We start from the raw sequence: 22,262 nt of genomic DNA, 5'->3' as shown, positions 1-22,262 counted from the left end.
TTAAAGTAGATACCCATAGCTATCTACCTACGTTAAGTGCTACACAGTTCCACAGTGATCTTAAAATAGCACTCGATGCAGAAGCATGGGGTATGTACTGGCAGCACAAGGCTGGCTACTGGTGTTAGACAGAATCAGGATTCACTTAAGAATGTCACTTAGTTTTCCTATGGCTCAAGTTTCTTGACTGTAGTTTTAGCAAAGGGAATACAAATCAATATGTGATTCTATAGGTAAATAGAATGTAACTTTGTATTCATGTATTGCTTTTTATTAAATGTGAGAGATTTAAAAACTACACACCAACTTGGATAATAATTACTTATGTGCCCCTCTCATCGGAGGGAATAGATGACTTATCATTTAGTTCACCTTCCTGAACCTACTAGGATTTTGGGGATAAGCTGAGCAGCTCTCCTCATAAAGGAAAACCTTTTATTTTATTTTCTGGGCAGTTGGAAAAAGCCTGAGAATTCTCAACGTGGCAAAGACCCACACAAACGCTTTTCAGGAAGCGCAGGCCCCGTGAAGACCGCCAAGCCCTGTGCTGACTGACAGGGGAAAGTCTGCAGAGACAGTGCTCCAGTCACCCAGACCCGCAGACGGAAAACCAGAGACCACAACTCCAGCCCCAGAGCCTGGCACCCTGGGAGTCAGCCCAAGAGTCAGTGCTATGTAGGATACGGCTGGCCACTCTGGAAGGCAGGGCACCTGTGCCCACCAACAGAGCGCAAGGGCCCTCCTGGCTCAGAGCAGGTACTCACATGGTAGAAGTCAGGCAATTTTTTAAGGACAAAAGGCTTAATTTTAGGAAAGAGGACATAAACTTTATACTTGATCTATTCCAAATCTAATTTCTTTTAGAATTTGATATTAAAGAGAAGGAAATATAGTTTGAGTTACAGCATCTATGATATTTGCAAGAGAAAGCAAATTATAATCTTGGTCCAAAATAAAGGCTGTATCCTGGTTTTCTTTTTACCACAGTATATTCATCAATTTCATATCTTATTTTAAAAGCAGAAGAAAACGTGTCAATCCTGTGGTAAAAACTTTTTGGGGCAAATGAAGTACTTATACAAAAGTTGGAAAGTATTTTTCCTTTATGGATATTTTCATAAACAATGGTAGTGAATGCGATTCCCCTCCTTCCCATGACGAAGCCACAGGCCTAACTTATAAAAACATGCAGTCACACCCTAGACGGTTTCAAGAAACGTTACTCTCGTTTGTAGTACCTGGGGGTTTGCTTTGGCTAGATTTTCTATTTTAACCCATGCTTCTTCTCGTTCTTTCATTTTTAGCTTCTCTCTGAAAAACAGTAAAATGTAATTAGAGAAATGAATTACATTCAAGAAACAGTTAAAGGGGAAAACACTGAACGGGCAGTGACATAGTCCTATCTCATTCACAGTGGGGATTACAATACATGGGACATGAAAAAATGCAAAAACAACAAGACTTAGAGGAAAAAGATAAAAGTAAATGCTAAAACTTCAACATGTCCACTGACAATGAGTCAGCATGACCTTCAGTCAATCACTGAACTCGACTTTTCTGAAAATCCACAAGATGTGCAACAAGACCTTGAGGTTCCCTTTTAGAAACTGTGATAGTCTATGGGAGAAGGTGTGCCATCGGAAAAGCCCGATGTTTATATATTTCACATCTGAACACTGCGTTCAGCTGAGCTAAGAAGGGACCAGGCAGCCTGAAGGGTAAAGAAAGCCCCCTGTGCCCTGCCCTGCTGTTTACTATCGTCTCACACTCCACGTCTCACGTGTTTACACTTGGCTGTCTTTCTCTTTCCACACTGCCCCGAACGTAAATCCCACAAAGACAAGGGTCTTGTTTGCTTTACTCACTGCTGTGTTGCCAGAACCTAAGCCAGGGCCTGGCATACAGGTAAACACTTCCATGCTGTATATGGAACAAACGTGACCACTGGCTATATAGACTGCATGTGAATTACATTCAGTCAAGTTTATCTGCCTGAGCCAGTTTTAAGTGACAAGCCAAGAATAAACTCTGCTAACAGTTCATACTGGACTCTGAAGTGGGGGTATAACTAGTTAACCACTGAGACAGTCTTTGTCACTAGACTGTCCCTGGGCAGTGAGCGCAGGGCCCTGGTTCTGCGGGCACAGGTGAGACTCCAGAGAATGCTTACAGCACGGATGTTACCACATTAGAACAAAGTCCTGTGGAGATGAAGATTCTTGCTCTCTCATACAAACCTTACAAAACGTAATTCAAATGCCTGCCTTATAAACATGAAAAATTACTACACATTACAGCCGGTAAGGGTCCCTGAGAAAAGCAAAAATTCTGAAAGTTAAATGATTAAACTAGTAGAATGGAGGAAATAGCTAACTTTAAATGTGTTCTCTGAAAATAAGTTATCATAACAAAGTTTTTATTTGCTTTCCAAGTATGAAAGGATTGATTTTGCTTTAAAGTGAAAGATAACATGCTAGGACAAACTAATGGGAGAGGTTTATTGAGGGTTAAGGAGAAAAATCCCTGAAAGAGTAACTTTTGAAAAGAGCCACTTACTTCAGCTTCTCTGCTTTAAACTGTTGGGTGCAGTCATCGAATAGTTTTTGGTTCATTTCCATGAAGAGTTTCAGTGCGTTGTATATCAAGCCATGTATTGTCCTATATGTAAAACTCATGTTGAAACTCAGAATACATGATCTTTTTTACCCTCTCCCTCTGCCTGGGATACAATCTATTTTCATCCAAACTTATCAGACTATTTCAATATTCATTTCACAAGTTTCCTGCACTTTAAAGTAAAGAAGTTGCTGCTTTTGATTCATTTGTTCCTTTTCTTTAAAAAAATTTTTTTTTAATTGATTTCAGAGAGAGGAAGGGAGAGAAAGAGTGGGATAGAAACATCAGTTGCCTCATGCATGCGCTCTACTAGGGATTGAGCCCACAACCGGACATGTGCCCTGAACTGTGACCTCCTGGTTCATGGGTTGACCCTCAACCACTGAGCCACACTAGCCAGACCATTTGTTCCTTTTCTTACAGTCCACCATGCAGCCTGTAACATCCTTCGGGAACCAAAAGCCACCTTACAAGCTGAATAAAAATGTTGGAACTTGAACAAGTGTAACTAAGACAAGCTTAATTATATAGGAGACAATAATGTGAACATTTTATTTCCTATAAATGTTAGTTTCCTTTCTATCTTATTCACTGAGGACAGAAAAATTAATTTTAATAATGCCTGTAGAGCTTTGGTAGGTAGAACATAAAACTGCCACAGAGCTGCTTAGTCAAACTTAGCTGCAGGATCTGACACACAGAAGGGGAGCCCAGCTGCTCTGCGTCCCAGCGGAGCCCCGTGACTCAAGTCCCAGCTGCCATCTGTGGAGCCACATAAGCGACCCTCCAGTAATGGCAGAGAAACTGCGCAGCAGAGCCTTGCAAACCAAGGAATTGTGAGCAACAATAAAATAGGAGTTAAACCAAAACCCAAGCCAAAAACTAAACTTTCAAATCACAACTACTTTTTAATTCACTTTATAATAAACCCAAATCATAATTAGACAACACTTAGAAGAACCTTTCTTCCTTGGCCCTGGGCAGGAATCATGCTCAATCAAGTACAGGAACTTTGTTATCACCCGCTAAACTTGATGGTTTAGTGTTGACATATGAACTAGGAGGTCATGGTTCACTTTCTGGTCAGGGCACATGACCAGGTTGCGGCTCGATCCCCAGTAGTGGACATGCAGGTGGTGGCTGATCAATGACTCTCATCATCTATGTTTCTACCTCTCTCTCCATCTCTCTGAAATCAATAAAAACATATAAAAAAAGTAAAAAAAGAAAAAAACAGATGCTACAAAGAGGTTGTTAAAAGTCAACATTTTAACAATGACTAGACAACTCAAGGACGATTCCAGCCCCAAGACTGCAGTGAGCGGTCACAGGTGTGGTCAGGCACTACGACTTGTTAACTTCACCTTAATTAACCATCACATCAAGGTGAAGGTCACCTGCAAAGCAGGGTGTTTTGTGTATGGGCACACCTAGATGATATGGTGGGTTTGGTTCCAGACCACAACCATAGCGCAAGTAGTCATCCTTTTGCTGGAGGAGGGTCCTGCCTTCATTTTTGTTGTTGTTAGTCCTCACTGAGGATATTTTTTCCATTGATTTTTAGAAAAAGTGGAAGGGAAGGAGGGCGAGAGGGAGACAGAAAAACATCGATGATTGGTTGCTTCCTGCATGTGCCCCAACAGGGCCGGGGATGAATCCTCAACCCAGTATGTGTGCCCTGGGCGGGAATCAAACCTGCCACCCTTCAGTGCTTGGGCTGATGATCCAACAACTGAGCAACACTGGCCAGGGCCTGCCTTCAATGTGTAAAAAACACATTGTGAAGTGCAATAAAGCAAGGTGTGCCTGTTTACTAACATTGTCTTGATTGGTCATCACAAAACACTCAGCTGGGTGATAATATTCTCTATTTTTTGGAGAAAATCAGTCCATCAGTCCATTCCTGCTCTTCCGTGAAAGGACAGGAGAAGCAGAGCAAATGTGAGGTTCCTCAGGCGGGTTGAGATCACCTGCTCTAGAGGCAGGGAGCACAGTGGGTGGTTCTAGGTCACAGAGGAATACTCCCAGGGTGTGTGACAGCAGAACTTGAGGGTCCCAAGGATGGAGTGGCCATCCTGCTGGGGCTGTGCCCCGGGAGCTCTGACGGGACCTTTTGACTCCTCTGGAGGGAACTTAACAAGATGCTGCTACTCACACGGCCAGATATGGCAGCTGTGAACATGTGGGCTTGGACTGGGGGTAAGGAGGCAAATGAAAGACATACTTCCACTTAACTACTAGTCCAATAAGACATCAATAGCTCGTTCCTTAACTGATACTTCAGACTTGGATTTCAATTCTAACTGGTTTGAAGTATAAGCAGAATATGCAAATGTAAAAATATATAGATACTATACCTGAAACTCATATAAATAATGTTCAGTGCAAACTATAATTGAGAAATAAAATAAAAACAAATAAATAAAAACACGTAGATGTGAGGATGGCAGCCTGCTTACTTATTCCAGTGGGTCTTTGAATTGCGGTACAAGGACGGGAACATGATGGGCAGGATCTTGGCTGCGTTGTCACTGATGAGGCTCATAATGTACTCATTGTTCCAGTAATACAGCGCTCGCTCTGCCACCTGGAAGACAGGAGGTGCATGCTCTGTTCCGGGTCATGACTGAAATCATTCAGCAAATATCCCCTCTACTACACCTGTGAGTAGGATAATGAAGTATACTGCCTTAGAAAATTATGATTATTTTTACAAATTCACAAAGCCCTAGACAGCGATTGTAAACCAGTGTGCCTCCAGAATTTTTAAAACATATAATACCTGACTATTTAGTCAGGGACATTGACCTCTTTTCCCTTAGATTGTAAAAAAAAAAAAAAAAAAAAAAAAAAAAAAAAAGACAACATCCAGCACACAGTGGCCACCAGTGTGAATGCCCTGTCTTGAATCATAAATACTGGTATATAGGTCATATTATAGGGTTGCTTCTTATTGGTCTCATCAATTTGTAAAATATAAAAAAAGTTACATCTGATTGGTTAATTCTTGGTACCAAAAATACTTATATACAAGTAGAGGCACCAGATTGTTTAAAAACGTCACTTTGGAGCAAAAAGGGTAGGCAATTACTATTATTATTACTATCATTTTTGTAAATCAATCAAAATTATATCTAATTTTTGTCAGATCAGCAAACTCCGTATTTTTGGTGTGCTGCAGGATTCTGGCAATTAGTTTATGTGCCACAAGATGAGAAAGGTTGAAAACTGCTGCCCTAGACTGTAACCCTAAAGAGCCTTCAACAAAGAGGCAGATGGTTTCTTGGGCACCAAGAACACTGGCACAGCTTACTCAACATTCATGCCAGACACTGGGCTATATGCTGAGGGACACAAGTCAAATGAATCCTTCTGCTACCTGCCGCCCATGCACACACAGCTCAGCAGGGACGAGGCATTTGGTGGGTGAATTATTTAATCCATTAGAAGTGATACATCATGTGGTGAACAGCGGTGGGGCAGGGGACATGGAGTGCTGTGTGCGCGTGGGAAAACGTGGTCATGGAGCAGGTCCCCGAGGGAGGTGAGGGCACTGGCCGAGGGCATCGGGAGTCATTAGATGGAGGGATGGGAGGGGCTGGGGCAACATGTACACAGGTCACGTGGAGCTGTGCTGGCACATTTTCCCTCCTCTGCTGGGTCACCAACTCCCTGAAGACCGTGAGGTTTTGCTCATTTTGTGGCTAGATTTTCACCCTGTTCATGATGAATTTACAATAAATGTCTGTTCAGCGACACAAAAGGATGGGGTGGCAGAGTAGCCAAATAAAGCCACTGGGGAAAACCTTTGAGAGCCTTGAAGGGTTTAAGAAGGAAATCAGGAAAAGAAAGCGGAAAGTGACTTGATTGAGAATTCCCTAGTGACAAAAATCAAGACTATTAATTAAGTTTTTCTAAAGGGTGAAGGGAGATGAATTTAAATGATGTCAGAAACAAAGAGCTTTATGGAGAGAATCCAGAGCTGAAGGTTTTATCATATTACCAATAGATATCGATTACTCAATTATGGAAAATAGGGTTTTATGCATTTTGGAACATGCTGAACACAAAGATAGTTTTACAGAGAAGTCATTTAAAAACTTTTATTGATTTTAGAAAGAGAGGGGGAGGCACAAAGAGGGAAGGGGGGGGAGACAGAGAGAGAGAGAGAGAGAGAGAGAGAGAGAGAGAGAGAGAGAGATGGATTGAGATTAACCTGCTGTTCCACCCGTTTATGGGTTCACTGGCTGACTCCTGTATGTGCCTGACCGGGGATTGAACCTGCAATCTTGGCACACTGGTACGATGCTCCAATCAACTGAGCCACCCAGCCAGGGCGAAAAGCCTTTTTTTAAAAATATATTTTATTGATTTTTTTACAGAGAGGAAGGGAGAGGGATAGAGAGTCAGAAACATCGATGAGAGAGAAACATCGATCAGCTGCCTCCAGCACACTCCCTACTGGGTATGTGCCCGCAACCAAGGTACATGCCCTTGACCGGAATCGAACCTGGGACCCTTCAGTCTGCAGGCCGACGCTCTATCCACTGAGCCAAACCAGTTAGGGCAGAGAAGCCATTTTTAATTGCTCTTTTAAAAAAAACTGTTCTTATTGAGAAATGTTGTCAGTTATGGGAACAAGATACTAAAGTATATTTTACAGAACTAACGTCTTAGCATCTTATTTTGAGGTGCGATTAAAGTGCAAACTTGAAGTTTACTTTCAAATCACATGAGAAGCACAACATGAGAAGCCACACCCAGTAACCTGTCACCCCAACAGGAGCCCACCCAGCAGCTGCTCACCACTCTCTGCACCCTCCCCCAAGTCCATACCTGGAAGTGTGGGCTGGAGACGCACTTGGCCAACTGCCGGAAGAGCGGCTCCATGACCTTGACAAATTCCGACGGTTCAATCACATCTAAAATTTCTTCTAACTCATTCAAGAACATTACTTCTTTTGGACTGTGAGTCTTTGGCCAGTATTTGAGCAGTGCCATGACCACCTATGGAAGAAAGAGCACACAGTGTGATGTCCATGGTGCCCCAACATCCGTTAATTAAGTCGGTTTTCAGTCCCCATTGCACAGCAACAAAATAAGGTGGTGCTTTTTTCCTTATAGGAGAAACAGTGATTCAGTCGATTACTAGCTGAGTTTTTTATAATTAGAGAAACAGGTAAAATTTTATACACTTTATTATTTTTTTTAATCTTTATTGTTGAGCGTATTACAGATGTCCCTCTTTTTTCCTCCACTGCCCCCCTCCACGCGGTTCCCACCCCGCCCCAGACCTTTGCCATTCTATTGAATTTTATACACTTTAGAACCACAATTTTAATGTATGGGACCCACTCACTCTTACTGACACGTTTCAGTGTTAGTTTCTTTAAAAAAGCGAAAACAAACAAAGAGGCAGTTAGGAGAGCTTAGAGAGAAAAGACCAATGGACAAACACAGAGCACATGAATTCTACATGTCTCAGTGTCCAAGTGGCCAGTTCTAAAATTGTTGGTGACACATACACATGTACAGAATCCATTTCTTTCTCAAGTTAATTGATTACTCATATACATTTATACACAAACATGTGTGTGGTTATGTATGGTGTTTTCAATGGTGCTAAAACATATCAAAGAGACAAAAATGAGCTGGTATTATTAGCTCCTGCTTCATGAGGCTGCAGAGGGATCTGAGCTTGGGCCCACACTGCCTTCTGTGTGCATGACCTTGGACTGATCACCAATCCTTTGGTGCCTCAGAGCCTTCATCAAAGACGAGGGATACAACAACCTCTGCCCTGGGGCCGCTGTGGGGAGCAGACTATGAAATCCACACAGCTGCCTGGGGATTGCTGGCCCTTAGAAGGCGTGCGTTGGTGTGGCCGTAGCGAGAACCCCACCTAGACAGCGCCCTTGAAGGCACATTCAGTCCCATGGCAGTGGCTTCCTGATTTGTGGATGTTAGATGTCCCATTCCTTGCCCAAGTCAGACAGGTAGTTTCTGCTGGGCAATCTTTTTTTTATCATATTGCTATAGTTTCCAAATTTCCTACCACAATCACACCAGTAAGCATTAATAATGCTTCTAGAGGTTAGCCACTTTAAGTCTAAAACAGCACAACCCAGAGCCAGCATTTACATGTAAGCACACGTCCTTGAATGACTGTAACCTACTACCTGAAAGCTCTGTTTAGCCTCTGAACAACCAGCCAGCCGCTAGCATTAGGACTGCTGCTAAGTCATCACGGCTCGTGCGTACTGGCTGGTGGTCCCACCTCGTCATTTCCAGCCTGAAGACCACACTAGTCACGGCTTAGCAGGCCAGCCCCGTACTCACCACCGTGGTTAGAGTCATGGTGGCCTCTGAGCAGCATCTATATAGAACAATTCTGTTTTGATGCTTGTGGCATTTAGGTTTCTGGATAATCTTTGATGTTAAACTTTATAAAACTCCAAAATTTATAAAAAAGAAAGCACTCCTAGTTTGGAGGTCTGGCTGACATAATTTACAACACAATTATCTTAAAAAGGAATTATTTTTAAAAATGCATCACTTAATGGATTTCCTCCTACTTTTTGCTCAAAATAACTTAATAGACATTTATCAAGCACCTACTACAGCCTGGATGTATGGGAACCACTGTTAAGAGTACAGCAGATGCACATCACTGCACAGCCCACGGCTCCTAGTCATTTGACAAATGGAATTTTATGGGAGAAACACATTAATATTCGAGCTGCAGGACAACTGATGTAGCTACTCATGTCGCTGGAAAGGTATTATTTCTGGAATCAGAGTCACACCCTGACTTTTCACACTATTTGCATCCACCTATGAGCAGATCAATAACCAACTGTTTCAGAGTGTGACAGCCTTTTGCAGAAGAGTATGTCTGCTCTGGGAATGCTAATACCAGGCGACAATGGCCGCTCGCTGATGGGAACACTTCAAGAACGGGGCTTTCCTTGGCAAACTCAATGGGCTGCTGGCTCTCTGGAGAGGACTGGCAGCCCCTGCCTGGCTTCCTGGGGAGTCCCCTTCCTGACCTGGCACATTAGGGAAAGAGAAAGAGCTCTCACCAGGCTGTAGAGGCCTATAAAGACAGGTGGGCAACAAGAACACGATTTTACTTCCTGATGAGTTTCTGTTCTTCTTACAATACTGTACGTGCTCGATGTGCCCAGAACACTTTAGAGCACTGTATATAGGTTGCAAATAAAAAATATTTATTACAGATTACAAATGGGAGCAAAAAATGTCTTTTAAATGGGTTGTACTTTATGAATTCTGGAGCCCCCAAACAAATAAAAGAAAAGAAAAATTCTGGAATCTGAACATTTCCTTGGGAGCTTCCAGAATCTCAGAGCTGAGGCAGAGGTGTGAGAAGACTCCAGGGAGGACACTGCAGGGACGAGTCACTCTGAAAGGGGCTGCCTGTCACCTCTACAGGCAGCATCTGAGGGACGTGATCAGAGCTGGCCCTGAATTCGTGGGTGAGGTAGGGGAGTCTACACACAGCATTTAGAAGCTTAAAAGAAAGCAGAGATCAGAAGTCAGTTTCACACAGGAACACAGTATTAGGATTTCTTCATGTCTTTTCACAAGAAAACTAAAAGACTGCACCTAATACTTTTTACTTTGTTACTCACTAGTAAAAACAACCCAAATAAAGAATGGGCAATGGCCCTGGCTGGTGTACTCAGTGGTTAGAGCATCGGCCCATGCACCAAAGAGTCGAGGGTTCAATTCCCGATCAAGGGCACGTACCTGGGTTTTGGGTTTGCTCCCTGCCCCTGATAGGGATGAATTGGGGAGGCAACCAGTCAATGTGTCTATCTCACATAGATGTTTCTCTCTCTCTTCCCCCCCACCCTTCCACTCTCTTTGAAAAGCAATGGAAAATGTATCCTCAGGTGAGGATTAATAACAACAAAAAAACACAGAAACCACCCCCCACCCCAACAAAAAGTAGGGTCTGTCTTATTAAAAAAAAAAACAAAAAGAAAAAAGAATGGGCAATGGAGAAACTGCTGATGGGAATGTAACATGGTGTACTGCTGTGGAGAACACAGTTTGGTGGTTCCTCAAAAACCTAACCCTAGAATTACCATAAGATCCAGCAATTCCATTTCTGGGTGTATACCCAAAGGCACTGTAAGCAGGCACTTAAAGAGTTATTTGTATGCCCCATGCTCATAGCAGCATCATTCACAGTAGCCACTGAAAGGTGAATGATAGACAAAAACTGGTCCATCCACTCAATGGAATATTATTCAGCCATAATAAGAAATGGAATTCTGACACCTGCTACAATACGGATGGACCCTGATGACATTATGCTGAGAGAAACCGCCTCACAGAAGGACAAATCCTGTAGTGGGGAATTCATTAGAGACAAAAGGAGGACGGAGGTCACCAGAGGCTTGGGGAGGGGAATAGGGAGTTAGTATTGAGCGTGTGCAGAGTTTCTGTTTGGGGTAATGACAAAGTTTTGGAAACAATGGTGAAAATTGCACAACTTTGTGAATGTCATTAATGCCAATGAATTATACACCTAAAACAGCAAAGTTTATGTTATGTGTATTTTACCACAATTTATAAAAACTTAGTAACAGCCCAGCCGGTGTGGCTCAGTGGTTGAGCATCAACCTATGAACCAGGAGGTCATGGTTCAATTCCTGCTCAGGGTACATGCCAGGCTCAATCCCCAGGAGGGGGCATATAGAATGCAGCTGATCAATGATTCTCTCTCATCATTCATGTTTCTCTCTCTCTTCCTCTCTCTTTTCTTTTCTGAAAAAACAAAATCCTATATAATAAAACCCTAATATACAAATCGACCAAACGGTGGAACAACTGGTCTCTATGACATGCACTGATCACCAGGGGGCAGACGTTCAAAACAGGAGCTGCCCCCCGGTGGTCAGTGCGCTCCCACAGGGGGAGCACTGATCAGTTAGAAGCTGGGCTCATGGCTGGTGGGCTCAGCGGCGGTGGCGGGACCCTCCCTGCCTCCGCTGCAGGCGGGCAGTAAGGAGTGAGGGGTCCTGGACTGAGAGATCCCCAGACTGTGACAGGGATCCTGGACTGCGAGAGGGCGCAGGCCAGGCTGAGGGACGCCCTCTTCCCCAGTGCATGAATTATGTGCACCAGGCCCCTACTGTGAACATCTACACTAATAAAAGAGAAACATGCAAATTGGTGTCACTCCGCTACGCCCACCAGCCAAACAGAGTGACTATGCAAATTAACCCAACAAAGATGGCGGTTAATTTGCATACACAGACGCAGAGCAAAGACCGAAGGCTCTGGCCGGAGTGAAGATTGAAGACTGAAGAGGCTTGGCTTCTCCGCTGCGGCCGGAGGGGAGAAGCCAAGCCTTGCTGCGGCCGGAGGGGAAAAGCCTAGCCTCGAGGCTTGGCTTCTCCGCTGTGGCCGGACCAAAGGCCTGGGTCCCGGGTGCCGGAGGAAAACCGGTGCCGGCAGCAAGGAGAAGGAAGGCCTATTGCGCGAATCTTCGTGCAACGGGCTTCTAGAATATATATATAATGAAAAAAATTAATAACATAATGTACTAAAACCCACTGAACTGTACATATTAAATGGGTGAATTTTGTGGTATGTGAATTATATCTTAACAAAGCTGTTAAAATTTCTTCAAACGCTTCCCCTGACATCTGACATGCCCGACTATGTTAATCTAGGCTACAATAGCTTTTGTATTTTTAATAGAGATTAAATGCCAAGAAATTGAGAAATCTAAGCACTGAATGGCAGCAATGTGCATTCACTTATGAAGCAATGATCAGGAAACAGTTACCCTCTTATGTGGAAAGACTGTTACTGACAGCAAAGCCTCTTCGGCACAACAGCACTAGAACCCTCACTATAGTCCCTCTGACTGACGTCAGTTACATGTGCTGCTAAACCAAGAGGGGAGTGTTAAGCTGCATACAACTTACTGGTGACAACTGCCCAGCACTCTGAGTTCCAAGTACAGTGAGGGACAAGGTGACATTGTGGCATAAATCCCCTACAATCCAGGGACCTGTCACTAAAAGGACTACACCTGGAAAACCCATAACACCGAGTGAACTCAGTGTCATTAGGCCTATAGCTGCAGAGGAAAGAGCTGAACAGCTGTGTGCTGAGCAGACAGTGGGGTGTCGACACTGAGTACGCTGTGTGTGGGGGGGCGCTTGGTGACAGGGCAGTGCAGGACCACTTACTGGTTCTGTGAGGGTGCTGTCCTTCTCCAGAAACTGCACAACACAGTACGCCAGCTGACAAGTAAAGGAGAAAAGAATTAACGTTTCATTTTAACATGGAAATGCTGCTAGGTTTCTAGGATCCTAGCATCACTGTTAACATTTCCTTTGCTGAGACAAGGGTCTGACACACTCAGGTGCTGCCCGGGGGTGTCCCCAACCAGGTGGGATGGGCCCCACTGCAGGCCAGCACAGGTTCTTCCCCCTCATCAACTGCAGAGGGTACAACGGAAAGCTGAGGAAATCAGGAAACTGTCTTTTGGGCTAACACCAATATGTCAGCCCAGGTCTGATGGGGATTTTTCCTGTGGTTTTTTGGAGACTAACGAACAAGTAATATGACAAATGGGAAAAACCGAATTAAAATTTGGTCCCACCTTCAATCTCTGAAGTATTGATTTCTAATACAGGACAATTAATATGACATCAACGGGGCTGAATGTAAAGATCTTACCAGTTAGTAACAAACAAAACTCGAAGCAAAATATTTCCCAGGAGGCCAATGTCATTAGAATCATCTGAAGAATATACAGTTGACCCTGAACAACGCAGAGGCTGGGGCCAATGCCTGCACACAAAAATCCACGTGTAACTCAAGCCAGTGCTCCACACACGTGGATTCTCTGCACACGCGGGCTCCCTACTGCCAGTTGACCCTTACCTATTGTACGCCATAAGCATCTGTAGATGCAAGAGGCGGACCTTCCTCACGGGCCTGTGCATCTATAAAAAAAAATGTTTTCCCTAAGTGGCAGCCCTGACCAAGTTTAAAATCATTTTTCATGAGAATTTTCAGCTGAAAATATTCAAGAACACCCGAATTGTCATATATATTTATTTTTGTAATATTCATTGCAAATTGACTTTTTAAAAATTAAATTCAAAATATCGTGGCGTGTGGGGATGGTTTCTGTTTTGGACGTATGGCAGTTTAAACATGGGTCTGAACTATGTGAGTCAATTGAAAAAAAATCTAAGCCGAGGGGACCCCCACAGTTCAAGCCTGAGTTGTTCAAGGGTCAACAGTTCTTTCTGCAATTTATCCTTCACTGCAAATTCCCTAAGTGGAGCCCTGCAGAGCAGAGCTTCTGGAACACACTGGCTACTGAAGGTGGGAGTGCCCAAATCCAGCACCCTGCCATCAGCCTCACTGAGGTCTGTCTACATGGACCTTAGAAGAATAAGAGTGAAGGAAAAACCAGATCTCCTGGGTACCTGCAGTGGTTAGTAACCACATATGGACCTACTTTTCAGTATGACTGTAATTAGATTTTTACAAAGTTGTGGCTATGGGTGTACAGGTACTATGTACAGGTACCTTTTCCTTTAAGGTGCTAGTTTATAAATGATACTACAGACAAATTTCCTTTGAGAAGTCTTCCTCGACTCTTTTCAAGCCTGTTACTCCCTTTCCTATGCTTAAAACTCATTGTGAAATTCTCTACTCCTGAGATTTTTCTGATTTTCTTAAAAGGAATCTCTTTACCCCCTTGTTCTTTCATTTACCACCAGAGCCTTGGTACCTGAGTCAGTAATGTGATATAAGAAAGGAGCACTCCCAATGAACAGGATGGACTCAGTCTCGGGGCTCAGTAATGTTCCGGGAAGACCGCCTGCTACCGAGCCCCTGGCACGACTGAGGCCCTTACCTGGGGGTGGTAGACACTCAGAGATTTCACTTTGTGCAAAGGTAGTAACACCTTCAATAAGAAAATCTTGTGCTCTTCTTTTAGTGGTAAGGCAAATCCATTAATTATACTGTGAAAACAGAATTCATGTACAGTTTGAATATTTACAAATTCCAGATTTAAAAAAAGTATCTTGCTGTTTTTTCCCCGTTTTAGTTTTTATCATGAAAACCAGCAAGCAAAAAGATGCGTTTCAGAAAAAAGGAGAGTATCAGCAGAAATTTAAAAGAAAATTAAATACCTTCAAGGTTAATTTTGTCTCTGTAACTACAGGGCAATTTTAAATTTCTGGATTTACAGGGTGTTACCCAGAACAGTGGGAGTCTCTGGGGGTAAAAAAACCTCCTTCCTTAGGCCACGAAGACCAGGCAGCTCAGTTGGCACCCCCAGCTCCAGGGTGCCCCCACCCAGCACTTTCCTTTGGCCTTCACCCATCCTTAGGAATTCACTTTCCAGGAGAAAGTCTGGCTCATTATTCTAACGCTGAGTGCACAGAACGGCTTTGCAAAGAAAGGAGGGTCTTACTCTTAACCTGCAAACCAAAGTTTCTGTTTCTAATATCAAGTAGTTTATCCACTTGTTTTTATAATTACGCAGCTGCAGGTAAATGTTACCAAGAGCTATGAAAGCAGTTAAAGCATTTTCTAAATTGTTCCCCCATCATTCATGAACCTCAGGGACAGGGGCCCTGCAGGCAGGGTTAGGCTTAAGTGGCCGTCAAGGACAATATGCTCATTCACCTGGGGGGACCCTCAGATCAGATGCCTCCTCTGGAAGGATAGAGTAGTCAAGCCTAGCCATGGGAGGGCATGGAGGCCTGTGTGCGCTGTGCCGGACACCGCAGACAGCTCACCTTGCCTCTCGACCCAGCAAGTGAATAAAATTTATCTTCCCATTTCACAGATAAGGAAACAGATGCAGAGTGGTAAGTAACTTGCCCAAGGTCATACAACCTGTAAGGGACACCCACCTAACCGCTCACTATGCTCTACCGAGGGAGAGAGACCCACCGAGTGTGTTGACACTAGTTGAAGAAGAAATCTCCATGAGGACTAACTTTTTTTTTTTCAAATTATATCTTTAACAGCAAGTATAATTTTTTTCTCGGAACAATAGGGCAGGACTACTGAGCCACAGGATGACCAGCATTCTTTGAGAAAAGCTTCTCAGTAGTTTTGGAAACCATTAAACAAAAACCTACAGGCCCTTTCACTGCAGGACTCCTCAGAACCTCTAGCTGTCAATGTGCATGGAATCCCCAGGAGAGGAGCCACTGAACCCTGAGGACTCTGGGAAGTGGTGGGTAGGAGGCCTGCCACACAACGTATAGTCAACAATTTAAAAAATGACAGCAAGCAAGAACTTTACTTGCATTAAGATAAAAGTTTTCGAAATGTTAATTATTTTGTAAGTATATATGAAAAATTTATAAAATCAAAGCATTCTGAAATATTAGTATTTATTCAGTTCCTCAAATGTATAATAAATGATCTATTCTTCTAAGTGTCAAATATAAACCTTAATGTGACTATTTTTAGCATTGCCTTTGAGGAAACAATTGAACTTGTGTTTCCACAGAATGCTCCTGAGGCGTAGGAGGTGGAGTCTACATACTGAACCACACAAATGGAAGACACTTGTCATCTAGCATGTTCTCAACCAAGAGCTCCTGAACTCTTCCATAAGTGAGATCTTTTTTTTTTAAAAAAATATATATTTTATTGATTTTTTACAGAGAGGAAGGGAGAGGGATAGAGAGTTAGAAATATCGATGAGAGAGCAACATCCATCAGCTGCCTCCTGCACACTCCCCACTGGGGATGCGCCCGCAACCAAGGTACATGCCCTTGATCGGAATCAAACCTGGGACCCTTTAGTCCACAGGCTGACGCTCCATCCACTGAGCCAAACCAGTTAGGGCCATAAGTGAGATCTTGTTTAAGTTCTAGAATCTAGAGAATGTTTTAAACCCTGGCTGGTTTGGCTCAGTGGATAGAGCATCGGCCTGTGGACTGAAAGGTCCCAGGTTCGATTCCGGTCAAGGGCATGTACCTTGGTTGCGGGCACATCCCCAGTGGAGAGTGTGCAGGAGGCAGCTGAATCCATGTTTCTCTCTCATCGATGTTTCTAACTCTATCCCTCTCCATCTCCCTTTCTCTCTGTAAAAAAAATCAATAAAATATATATTTTTTAAAAAAGAGAATGGTTTAAGTTTTCTTGCTTTGGGGAGGGGGTGGTTGAATTTAATCAACTGGATCATTCTGCTATAAATTCCATCTAAAGCCAATCACTACCAATAACACAAAGATGACTTACCTTCCCAGTATTTCCAGTAATTCTGCTATGCCATTGTGATGCTCTGTTTCATAAATAAACCTGGAAAAGGCAATTTGTCATGTAGAATTAGACAGTGAAATAACAGCTGGGAAGACTAAAATCCTTTGAATAAGAAACAGTGCTTTTAGGGGGAAAATCACGCAGTCAGGCAACAATAAGCACATCAATTTTGTAAAACCATCCCAGGGGCACTGTTTCTTGTCATCAATAAACTCCTCGTAGCCTGCCGCTCAAAAATTCCCCCAACATTTTATTCTGAAAATTTTCAAACAAAAAGTTGGAGGAATTTTACAGTGAGCATCCGTGTTTCAACCATCCAGACTTTACAATGAACATTTTGATGTTTGCCTTATCAGATCCATCCACTCACCCCTCTATTAATTCACCTTTTTTTTTTGCTGCATTTCAACGTAAGTGGACATCTTAATCTCGATGCCTCCAATATTTAGTCTCTGCAAAGGTAGAAGCTCTTTCCTGACCACTTGGGCCGCCTTGCTGCTTCCTCTGACACTGCCCCGCCCCTCCCCTGTGCACAGGGCAACCTGAAGACCTCGATCCCCTTGCTGGGACCCAGCCTGCCATCCATCCATCAGATACTTCAAACAGGTCACTGAATAAACTGGGGCAATGAGCGGGAACAGGGACACAAAACAGGAAGACGTCTCTTCCCCACAGGATCTGCTCAGGAACCACCGGCCCCTGCCTCACACCTGCTCACCTGGGGTTAGTCAGTCAAAAGCAGGAGTGGGGAACGGCTGGCCCTGAGAAATCATTTGGTCTGGCCCTGCCAGGGCATTAGGGGTAAGTTAAATGTTTGACCAAAATAACAGTCTAACACTTAAGATGATAATTTTGTACGGTCAAAATGATGTTATAAATATCCAAATGGCCCCTGGCAGAAAAAAAGTTCGCCACCAACATTCGGGCTGATTCGGCTGAAGTGAGGGGTGTAAGAAACGGTTCCTGCCTCCCAGATGGAAACTTAGTTTAGATATGCTCTAAGCCAAAAATGAGTTTGTGATTTATAAAGAATGTGACTCCAATTTTATTGTCCTTGTTTGGAAACTTGGCCGAACACCCACAGGATGTAAAATAATCCTGCAGGATGGGCCTAACACATCCACAGGGTGTTCAGAAGTAGGTTTACAGTTGAGAGTATGCAAAACAATTTATACTTGTATTATGTATTAATTATTGTATTATTTTCCACCTGACCAACTGTAAACCTACTTTTGCCCACCCCATATACTACTGGATGGCCAGTCCACTGAGGGGTCAGTTCTTGAACTGAGCCCCGAGGTAGGCTTCCCACAGATTTTTAAAGACAGGGGTGTGGAGTGGGGAGAGAACTCATTTGGCTGGAACAAAGGTTTGTGACTTGGACCGGGTAGCGGGCAACTGGCAGGAAGGTGGGCAGCGTCCATGGAGACTGGAGGCCAGCTCAGACCCACTCGGATCTGAGGCCACAGTGGCAGGGTCAGCAGAACAGTGACATAGATGGAAGTGGATCTAGTGGCAGCATAAAGATGGGCAGGGAAGTGACGAATGGAACGTGGCAGCCTGGGTGGGAATGAGGGCGGGAAGGAAGCGGCTGAGCCACCAGCAGATATATCTCTTCACTGCCACTGCCTCATGAAGCTCAACCTGAAGGCTCCCTCTGCGTCACTGGTTTGAAATATTCAAAACAGTTTAAATGCACAAAGCTACAGCTTTGCATATAGTACCACCTAGCAACTTCTGATACAACTACTCTCACTCAGACCTGGGAGGAGTCCCAGCCCGCCCGAGACACAGAGGAGCCTGCCCAGCCCCTCGCCCCTGCTAAGTCAACAATATTTTCTTATTGGTAAGTTCTTAATTTCTCATTACTTTAACCTGATTTGAAATTGGTATACAAAATAGAAAAGTAGTTTTCCTTCTTACTTTTCCAGTGGGAGACAAAAAACAGGGTGTAAAACAAGAGGGAAGCCAGGGAGATCCATGAAGAGGGGGCAAGAGGGTTGTCCACTCTTTCAGCAACAACGGAATTAGGACTCTCTAAACCCATGGGTTCCTCTCCTCCCTGCAGGATAAGTCCTGCCCTCTTGTGAAGAGGTGGAACCACTTCTTGCCCCTGAGTCTGTGCTGTCCAGTCCCGGCACGAGTGGCTGGGACCAAAACACAGGGTGGAAGTCTGAACCACTTCCGGCCACACCCTCAAACCCTGGCAGCCCCCCTCCCTCTCCTGGGAGCTGCTGGGGCCTTGAGGTTGCACTGCCCTGAGCCACTGCGGCCATCCCAGCCCTCGTGGACACCATGTGCCCCAGTGTAAGAATTGTGAGAAAGAATACATTGTGGTTTTTGGCCACTCAGATGTGGGGTGGTTTGCTAGCAGTAGGGGACTGAAGCCTGGCCCCACCACAGACACCTAACCTTCCGGGTCCACTGTCTGCCCAAACAGGTGTTACCGCTATCTAGAGCTCTCTCTAAACCACATCTCCGAAATGCTGATGAGAATGAGAAACCATAGAAACAGGAACTTCACATTTGAGTAAGTTGAAGCAAATATGTTTGACATATTCTTTTTCTTATCAGATACTAGGAAGAACTTCGCTGAGCTGAATCTCTCTCCCAAGGTGGTCCTTTCTAATTGTTTTCTCACATGAAATGATGAGGAAGTGGGATTGAGGGTGGAGACTCAAACAATTATGGAATCTACATGATATGCTTATTTTTGATTGCATGTATTAATAATTATAATTATAGAAAAGATAACTGAAAATACCACACTCTCACACTGAGCATTTAGTGAGAGCTGAACTAAACTGTGTAGTAACTTTTCAATAACCTATTTAAGTATTTCAGTTCTAAATTAGAGCTCTTTAAGATATGAGACATTTTTCACTTCTTTAATGTGGGTGTTATTTGTGACTCTGTTATTCAAACAAAACCTACATTTAAGGACAAAAAACCCACTTCAGTGAAGCTTACTTTTAGACCTAAAAGACTGGACTATAAATTGCACCTCTCGTTTAAATAATGGCTATTATGTTGATAGATGAGCACACTAGCCAAGTAACGATCTTGTTAACTAGGAGGTGTGACACCAAGAACATAAACCAGGAACATGCACAGGAGCACACCACCATCTGGGTGCGTCACCGTTCCCGGGGCTGCTACAGAAATGGACGCAGGGCACCTGGAAGGAGTTCAGAGGGCAGCCCCACCCACACTGGAAGCTCTGACCTCGGAGTGCCGTACTGAGTGTGAAGATAAGGGAGAGGATTATACCCCGATGACCGCAGAAGTGTAGGCCCCGGAGACTTCAAGGACTGGGTGGTACACTAGGGCCAGGCTGGTGACGGAATGCGAGGAACCGGTGACAGAAACACCAGAGAGGCTGTTGGTTTCCATCTGTCCAATCCCCCTTGGCCCTTTTCTCCCCCAATGCTCGGTCATGGTGTCTAAGGGACCTGCCTGGCCTGGGCAGTGCTCCGGCCGGGTCGGCATTCTCACTCTGGCACTGCTGCTGACTGTCTCCCTGAGGGATATGCACACTGTGCCTGTCCCCACTAGGACCTGTCACTGAGCCATCCTGGAGTTGGGGGGCCTTAGGGTAAGTCTTCCTTAGAAGCCACAATTCACAGAATAAACTACTAATTTAGTGAGCCTCCCAGGGCCAGATAAGAAACTGCATTAAGTATTTCATCCATCAACATTTATTTGGTGCCACCATGGCTGGGCACGAGCTGGCACTGGGTGTGTGACAGAGCAGCTGACACAAAGCCTACCCTCACAGGGAGACCGCACCCATCCGCCAGGCCAGGGAGGCTTTCCTGGCAAGCAGATGTTTCCAGAAGCCTGGCAGGTTGAGGAGAAGGGCTGGTGGAAAAGATCATCGTGGAGGATCAAACAAGGCTTCCAGGTGGTGGTGTGGAAGGAGCCGAAGCTGCGCAGGGAGCCAACTATGAGGAGCCAGACCTGTGACACCCAGGGCCCCACCCAGGACTTAACACCTGTTCACCCAAAGGGTGTCGGTCAGCGGGTGACTCAGAGGCAGCAGCAGCAGAGACGAAGGTGTTGAAACTGGGATGGGAAGGGCTGGGGTCAAGGTGAACACTGTACTTGGAACATTCTCTTGTGAGCTGCAGGGCTGTGCCCTCCTCCTCGTAAACTCTTGTGACCAGCTTCCCAGTTTCCATGGTCCTGCAGGCCTAGAGATGGCGGTGGCTGTGACCGCTAAAAGCTGCCGGGTCTTCACATGCTGCTCTCAGCAGGGCTGCCTTTTCCCTGGGTGCACAGGGCAGTTCCCAAACCTCTAATGTAAGTCTCATATTTCCTCAAGATCCACTCCTCACTCCTGCTTTCACTGAGATGCAATGGGGAAGAATGAAGGAAGGGCAGGAGGAAGGCACAGCCAGCTTTGGACAGATCACTCTATCCGCACTCCAGAGGGAACCACTGGTTTTAGTAAAAACCGAAATAAAGGAGGGTGTGTGGTGAGATGCTGGGAGTGAGCCATGGGGAGGGGTGGAGAAGGAGGACAGGCCAGCCCCAGCCTGGCACGGAGATGCAGGTGCAGACTGGAGCCACCTGGACATGAACAGCTGGCTGCTCAGAAACAGCCACTAGTGCTCTTTGGTCACTTGTCAAAAGAATGATGACGTGGGGGCATTAAGTATGCAAATGAACATCACCACGCGAGAAGAGAAATGTCACCCATGCTGACTTACCTATAAAATATATTATTTATCTGTTTTCTGATGTAAGCTCTTAAGCCTAAGAATTTTCCGTAGATTCTGTGAAGGGTAGTTTTAAGAAAATCTCTCTCTCGAGGATCTTCACTGTCAAAGAGCTCTAAAAGCTTCAAGAAGAAAAAGACACTTAGTAACCTGGATTCTCTGTAAAGTAGGGCTTTTGTGCTTTCAGCTAATTTGTGCCTTACCTGCAATACAAACTTCTGATCAATATATTTCTTCGCTATATTAGGTTGGAAATCTGGAGACTCTAAAAATCTTAGGAAAAATTCATAAACAAGCTAGGAGGGAAAAACAACAGTGAGTCAAAAAACATGGTATTTTACTAAATGGAGATTAAAAATACACCATGAGTTGAATCTTTGTCTTCGTATATTAGCCTTAAAAAAGCCATGTATCTGTAGATTTAATGCTAAATTACGTGGCTTAATTTAATTGTAACTGATGATGGTAACTGTTTTCTTTTGCTAAGAACCACAGACTATCTCCTTAAATGGCATTTAAACAAAAGGATGTCACCCATGCTTAAATTACGCTGCTCAGAGACCCCGATGCTCAGCAGCCACAGCTGGGCTGGGACCAAGTTCTGGGTGGGATTTGTAGCCTGTCACCTC

At 44.3% G+C, this 22,262-nt stretch overlaps 1 protein-coding gene across 6 annotated transcripts in view; it reads right to left on the bottom strand.

Moving 5' to 3' along the window:
- Nucleotides 1-22,262, bottom strand: part of LOC139010083 (serine/threonine-protein phosphatase 2A 56 kDa regulatory subunit gamma isoform-like) — a 137,792-nt gene that overhangs the window by 10,572 nt on the left and 104,958 nt on the right. For 5 of the 6 annotated variants that reach the window (XM_070414195.1, XM_070414202.1, XM_070414200.1 and 2 more), the window contains 9 exons: nt 21,837-21,929; nt 21,625-21,755; nt 16,892-16,951; nt 14,537-14,645; nt 12,849-12,902; nt 7,453-7,623; nt 5,076-5,203; nt 2,557-2,658; nt 1,239-1,311 (listed from right to left, as the gene is read on the bottom strand). In XM_070414195.1, coding sequence (XP_070270296.1) covers nt 1,239-1,311; nt 2,557-2,658; nt 5,076-5,203; nt 7,453-7,623; nt 12,849-12,902; nt 14,537-14,645; nt 16,892-16,951; nt 21,625-21,755; nt 21,837-21,929 — 921 coding nt within the window. Of the gene's footprint in view, nt 1-1,238; nt 1,312-2,556; nt 2,659-5,075; nt 5,204-7,452; nt 7,624-12,848; nt 12,903-14,536; nt 14,646-16,891; nt 16,952-21,624; nt 21,930-22,262 lie in introns of all 6 variants that reach the window. The other variant, XM_070414190.1, reaches the window with a different exon arrangement.

Source organism: Myotis yumanensis, unplaced genomic scaffold (assembly GCF_028538775.1).
Source record: "Myotis yumanensis isolate MYYU_CA2020_CCGP unplaced genomic scaffold, mMyoYum1.0.hap1 SCAF_1, whole genome shotgun sequence".
NCBI classification, from domain to species: Eukaryota; Metazoa; Chordata; class Mammalia; order Chiroptera; family Vespertilionidae; genus Myotis; species Myotis yumanensis.
The sequence above is the reverse complement of the archived record's forward strand: the minus strand, read 5'-3'. Positions and strand labels throughout refer to the sequence as shown.